The sequence below is a fragment of the Pleuronectes platessa genome, chromosome 10 (assembly GCF_947347685.1).
Source record: "Pleuronectes platessa chromosome 10, fPlePla1.1, whole genome shotgun sequence".
Classification (NCBI taxonomy): domain Eukaryota; kingdom Metazoa; phylum Chordata; class Actinopteri; order Pleuronectiformes; family Pleuronectidae; genus Pleuronectes; species Pleuronectes platessa.
The window spans coordinates 460,575-467,199 of record NC_070635.1 but is presented as its reverse complement, the minus strand read 5'-3'; the positions used below and the strand labels follow the sequence as shown (position 1 = coordinate 467,199).

Here is a 6,625-nt window from a genome sequence, read left to right as displayed (position 1 = left end):
CCCCCTGCAGGCCGAGCCCAGGCAGCACAGACTCCGGAAGGAGCAGAGACACTTTGTTAAAACACCTGAACGACGAGAAACGTTCTCATCTCGTTTTATCAAATCATTTTACCTCAAATAAAAAAATACGGGATCAGATTCAAACTTAAACATTAAAATAAAGTAAAACGGAACAGAAACTGCGATGTGCTGCCGGAACCACTTTAGTTTGAAAAGCTGAAACCGGAAGTGAGGAGAGGAGAGAAAGTCGTTAAATGCGGAAGTTTGAAGACGTTTGTTTCCTCAGAATCATCGTGAAGAAGTTTGAAGAAGTTTGAAGAAGTTTGATGAGACGAGCGTGAACTTTGTTTCCTGATCCAACGTGAGTTCAACAACCTTTATTTGATTAGATGTGACTTCCGCTCCGCTGAGCTCGAACCTTCAGTTTGAGTTCACAGGAAACGGATCAAACTGAATTATAATCATTTCACCTTGTTCTCTTCTAAAGTGACGTTTCATCCTTTAAACCGTCACACGCGCATTATTAGAACATCACACACACACTCACACACACACGCACACACTCACACACACACGCCCACACACACACACACACACACACACACACACACACTCTCTATGTTCATGAACTGTCCACGTTCTTAAGTTCTCTGCCTCTTCTCACCTGGACGTCAGCTGCAGTGATGGACACCAGGACCTTGACTTCCGGTTCTTCAGCTCATCTTCACCTCACTCAGTAGTTTGACCTTCAGGTTCACACGTGATAAAGGTTTTCAGTGGTTTAAAAAAAAATATACAAATATCCTTTGAAATGTGACGATGTTCTGTGTTTTATATTCATTTGACTTAGGACATTAAAATGAAGTGTTGTGTCTCTGACACGCACCCTGTGGCATGTGTCGCTGCCATGTGACTTGTTCCTCTCCTGTCAGAATGTACGGTTCAGTGGAAGAGCGGCGTGCCCACACGTCCTGATGAGGAACCTGTGGAACCTGTGGACCTGAGTCTGAGTTCCTCCTGTTTGAGGGTTTAAGGTTCTTCACGCTCCAGTGTTGGTGCAGTGCATCAGAGATGATGACAACATGTATCTGAACGTGGAGCTGCTGGTCTACTCCTGTTTGTGTTGTTGTTGTGTGACGTTCACTTTGTGTCCTCCACCAACAGAAACACACTGTTGATATTAAACACTTACACACAGTGAGCTGCTAGGAGACGACACATAAAGACAACCAAGGTGTGCAGCACGCGGTCTGTGGATCAGGACAAACACACAAACAGGGTTTCTGACATCATGTGTCGTCCTGTGACACAGGAACTCTCTGTTGTGTCTCCGCTCCATCATGGCCTCTGAAGTGTACTCTGCCACGACGGCCCCGAACCCCAAGTCCTCCTGGTGCCAGGTTCCCTCGGAGCGCCTGGACAAGCTCCGCTTCCTGGTCAAAGTCTCTGAAGTGGTGAGTCCACAGATCCTGAAACAGTTTGACACCTCGGCTCATTTCATTCAAACACAAACAGCTGAGTCAGGACGTGTTGCTTCACCTCCTGTGTGTGTGTGGGGGGGGGGGGGGTGTGTGTGGGGGGGTGACTGGGAAGTGAAAGTGTAGCGGAGCTGGCGTTGGCAGATCTCTGAGCTGCTGTTGCAACACTAACGGGAGCAGGAGCTCAGAAAAGGGGATGTTCAGGTTGACCTTCCCATGATGCCTCTGTGTTATCAGCCTCTTCAGGGGCATGTAGGTGGGCGTGTCCTCCAGCTCCAAGTCTGGCTCCGCCCCTGCTCCTCCAAATATGGTTACTTCTGGTTTCAAACAACCAAGATGGCGCTCGACGACATGTCAGACTGAGGCTTCAGAGAAGTGACGTCAGCTCAGTGTGTGTGTGTGTCGCTCAGGAAACGTCTCATTGTGTGTGTGTCGCTCAGGAGACGTCTCAGTGTGTGTGTGTGTGTGTGTCGCTCAGGAGACGTCTCATTGTGTGTGTGTGTGTGTCGCTCAGGAAACGTCTCATTGTGTGTGTGTCGCTCAGGAGACGTCTCAGTGTGTGTGTGTGTGTGTGTCGCTCAGGAGACGTCTCAGTGTGTGTGTGTGTGTGTCGCTTAGGAAACGTCTCGGTGTGTGTGTGTGTGTGTCGCTCAGGAGACGTCTCAGTGTGTGTGTGTGTGTGTCGCTCAGGAGACGTCTCAGTGTGTGTGTGTCGCTCAGGAGACGTCTCAGTGTGTGAGTGTGTCGCTCAGGAAACATCTCATTGTGTGTTTGTCACTCAGGAGACGTCTCAGTGTGTGTGTGTCGCTCAGGAGACGTCTCAGTGTGTGTGTGTCGCTCAGGAAACGTCTCATTGTGTGTGTGTTGCTCAGGAAACGTCTCAGTGTGTGTGTGTCGCTCAGGAGACGTCTCAGTGTGTGTGTGTCGCTCAGGAGACGTCTCAGTGTGTGTGTGTCGCTCAGGAAACGTCTCAGTGTGTGTGTGTCGCTCAGGAAACGTCTCGGTGTGTGTGTCGCTCAGGAGACGTCTCCATTGTGTGTGTGTCGCTCAGGAGACGTCTCGGTGTGTGTGTCGCTCAGGAGACGTCTCGGTGTGTGTGTCGCTCAGGAGACGTCTCAGTGTGTGTGTGTCGCTCAGGAGACGTCTCATTGTGTGTGTGTCGCTCAGGAGACGTCTCGGTGTGTGTGTCTCAGAAAGCTGCTCTCCATGTTCTCTAAGAGCAGAATAAACAAGTAGTCATTTTCAGATTTAATAAAAGACAGATTTAAACCAGCATCTCCAGGTTTATTCAGATTCTGGACATAAATCCGTGGAGTGGAGGGTCGGACGAAGGAGGCGCCCTCTAGAGGACCTCAACAGTGTGACGTGCACTGACCTGCATACATTTCATATTTTTGTTAACATTTAGGAAACAGTGATCATCATTTACTGTTACTCAGCAGATTTCTAATCGTCTCGATCATGTTGTGTGTGTCCTCTGCTGGTTCTGGTTTCCGACCTGTGGGAGAACGGGTCACTGCCAGATGTGTGTGAGCTGATGTTCCTGGTTTCCTCTGTCAGATCTTCTCCTTCGTGGCCTTCATCCTGGAGGAGGTGGTCAGCAGCTGCTACAGCTGCTTCGCCCTCTACTTCTTTGAGTTCGTCAGCTGCACGGCGTTCCTCTTCACCCTGCTGCTGCTCGTCCTCCTCTCCACCGCCCTGCACGCCAGGGTCGGCATCACCTGCTGGCCCCGACTGGTAAGAGCTGCTCCACCTGGAATATGAGGAGAAGTTGTTGGTTCCATCCAAACTATCTCTGAACCTGAGCTCCTGCTGAGAGCCATTCCTGAGATAAGATCAGAGCTTCATGTAGAATCTTGATGTTTCTAAGTTTCACTGTGAGATCATCACTGAGTTCAGCTGCTGTGTTAGCTAGACTCAGGTTAGCATGGTTCATTCATTGTTGTTGGTTCACACACAGTGCGACGCACATCGTTGTGTGTGATGCATGATTTCCGTTACACACTAATTTCCTCATCTCATATTTGTGGGAGCGACTGTCGGCCATGTTGGTTTTTACGTCACCAGTTGTTTTTGTAGAAGTTTGAATTCTTCAGACCGAAGGAGCGTTTGATTCATCATGGTGTCTTCTCCCAGAAGCTTGAGAAGCCTTCAAAACTCTGCCTCCTCCTCTCTCTCCTCCTCCTCCCCCCCTTCTCCTCCTCCTTTTCCTCTCCCTCCCCCTCCTCCTCTCTCTCCTCCTCCTCCCCCCTTCTCCTCCTCCTTTTCCTCTCCCTCCCCCTCCTCCTCCTCCCCCTCCTCCTCTCTCTCCTCCTCCTCCCCCCCTTCTCCTCCTCCTTTTCCTCTCCCTCCCCCTCCTCCTCCTCCCCCTCTCTCTCCTCCTTTTCCTCCCCCTCCTCCTCTCTCTCCTCCTCCTCCTCCTCTCCCTCCTCCTTCTCCTCTCCCTCCTCCACCCCATCCTCTCCCTCCTCCTCCTCCCCCCTCCTCCTCCTCTCCCTCCTCCACCCCATCCTCTCCCTCCTCCTCCTCCCCCCTCCTCCTCCTCCCCCTTCTCCTCCTCCTCCTCCTCTTCCTCCTCCTTCTCCTCTCCCTCCTCCTCCCCCCTTCTCCTCCTCCTCCTTCTCCTCTCTCTCCTCCTCTCCCTCCTCCCCCCCTTCTTCTCCTCTCCCTCCTCCACCCCATCCTCTCCCTCCTCCTCCTCTCCCTCCTCCTTCTCCTCTCCTTCTCCTCCACCCCATCCTCTCCCTCCTCCTCTCCCTCCTCCTCCTCCTCCTCTCCCTCCTCCTCCCTCCCCCTCCTCCTCTCTCTGCAGGACTTCTGGTACACCTCCCTCATCGCCCTCTTGTTTTTCGTCTCCTCCATCGTTTTTGCGACGAACAACAACGGAACGGATCTGGAGAAAAGTGCTGTGGTGAGACATATCTCCTTTTCTCCTCCTTTCCTACCTCCTCTTCTCCTTGACTGCTTGCTTTCTTCTTTTCCTTCTATTGTTCCTCCCTTTTCTAGACACATTTTTCCCTTTCATACCTTCGCCAACTCCTCCTGTATTTTCTCACCTTCTGTCCTTCCTTATCACCTTTTTTCCTTTCCTACCTCCTCTGTTCCTCATTGTTTGCTCTGTTACTCTCCTAACTCCTTGTTTCCTCTCCTACCTCCTTCTTTCTTTTGCTACTTTCATCACTGTCTCTTCATATCCTCCTTCTTCCTCATTGCTTCCTTGCCTCCTACCTCCTGTCTTTCCTTCTCTACCTCCTTCTCTGTCCACTTGTTTTCTTTAATCCACACCTCCTTCTTTCCTCCCTCCTATTGGCCGAGTCTCGTTTCCTTGGCGGTTTCCTCTGCACTTCTCCTTCTTTTCTTTGTCTCTTAAGAATCTCTGCATTAACCTTGTGTGTTTCTCCTCCTCCAGGCGTTTGGTTTCACGGCGATGTCGGCGTTCCTCTTGGATCTCGTCTTCTTTTATAAAAGCAGCGGACTTCCTCTTCAGAAGTCTGGAGGCGGCCCCCCCGCAGAGGGGGGGGCTCAGCTGGAGACGGAGAAACTTAACTCTGACTCTAACCCCAGCGCGGCCGAATGAGTTTCAATGTGTTTCATGCGTTCAGAGCTTATTTACACACGACTCCTCTAACGTGGCGACCGGAGTGTGACCAGGAAGAACGACACTAAAACCATGAACCACTAAATGTTCTGCTTTACAGCAAATCTGTCATAAAACTGAACGTTTATCAACTCTAGATAAACTGTTTGTATAAAAGTTCATATGAAACTTTTACGTCACACAAGGAAAAATATTTCGAATGAACCATTAAGAGAAGAAAAGGTCGACTGGTTGTTTTCTGTCCCTGAACGTCTCCTGGTGATTTAGAGAAAAGACGTTTTTCAACCTGTTTCCTGGACGAGTTCACAGAACGACACAAAACGATGATAAGAAGTGTCCAGCAGGGGGAGCTGTTTGTCATCAGGCTTCTGCAATTCACTGATTAATCAAGATCAGCCAATCAGTTCTGTTCAATTTAATTTGTATGGCACCAAATCATAATCAACATTAGCTCAAGGCTCTTTACACAGATGGTCAATCTCCCTGTGCCATCCGAGACACGCTAAACTGATCAGGAAACAGGAAGTGAGTCACGTCTCACGTTTGTTACGGAACCTTGAAAAATGAAAATAAAATGAAGCAGCTGAAGTGACATCACGTGTCGAGCTGCTGTTAACGAACCTACCGAAGAAAACCTGTCACGAAACTCAGAATTCAAAAGTTTAAACTCATTTTGATTTGAAGTGCGTCTGAGGTGTCGTCCACAGATCTCGTCTTTATTTCTAATTTCACCTTCGTACGTATAAAAGTTTTTCTTTATTTTAAATGTTTAATATTTTTAACTTGTTTGAGAGTTTTTTTTTGTCTTGTTCTAACAGATTTTTATTGTCTTAAAAACTATTCTTTTTTTTATGAAGGAAATTTTGATGTTTTGTCGCAAATATATAAATCATTTCTGAATATGAATCGAACGAGGACTCCAGCTGTTTGTCAAATGTAAACTTTAGTTGTTTGGCTTCAGTCGGATGTTGATGTGAAATGTGTTATATTTGTTTATTGATTTCTCTGTCTGAAGTTAGCTGAATGAATGTTTGATGAATTGATTTAGTCTGAATTATCCAGAGTTTTAAGAGGGTTTAATTGATGGAGCAGGAAATCTGAGGTGTGACACTTATTATATGGTTCATATTTTACCTTTGACTCTGTATATTTACTGGAACCAATCAATGACAACTGTAAAATAAAACATTGACTATACTGGACACTTTTTAAAAATATTGTTTTCTATTTCATGTAAGTCAGACAATCCAGAAAAGTTGTTTATATTTCAACATGATTCATGTTCACGACCAAACCAAGTTCAATCATGTCTTTTTCTATGATCTGTATTTTTGTGGTGTAATAAACAGATTTTCAAAGAATGAATGTCAGTTTTTATTTGGATGTAATGATCAGTTTGAATCATGTTATTGATTTTTGAAAAGTGAAAATATAAAACATGGGATGCTGTGTGAAACGTGCAGAGTTTATGAAACATTAGAACAGTTAATATAAAGAAACTTCTGTAAATACAGATAAACACTGAACAGACGTCACACTGAACCTCTTC

The 6,625-nt window shown here is 47.2% G+C and overlaps 1 protein-coding gene across 2 annotated transcripts; it reads left to right on the top strand.

Annotated features, from left to right (window-relative positions):
- Window positions 1–30: 30 nt before the first annotated feature.
- Window positions 31–6,437, top strand: cmtm6 (CKLF-like MARVEL transmembrane domain containing 6). 2 transcript variants are annotated; one of them, XM_053432043.1, is made up of 6 exons: window positions 31–361; window positions 1,165–1,234; window positions 1,313–1,454; window positions 3,039–3,215; window positions 4,291–4,389; window positions 4,888–6,437. In XM_053432043.1, exons 3-6 carry the CDS (start codon window positions 1,341–1,343, stop codon window positions 5,053–5,055), a joined length of 558 nt encoding a protein of 185 aa, XP_053288018.1. In that variant the 5' UTR covers window positions 31–361; window positions 1,165–1,234; window positions 1,313–1,340; the 3' UTR covers window positions 5,056–6,437. The 2 variants fall into 2 exon arrangements, with proteins under 2 accessions (XP_053288018.1, XP_053288017.1); XM_053432042.1 differs by lacking the exon at window positions 1,165–1,234 and having other exon boundaries at window positions 37–361.
- Window positions 6,438–6,625: the final 188 nt, after the last annotated feature.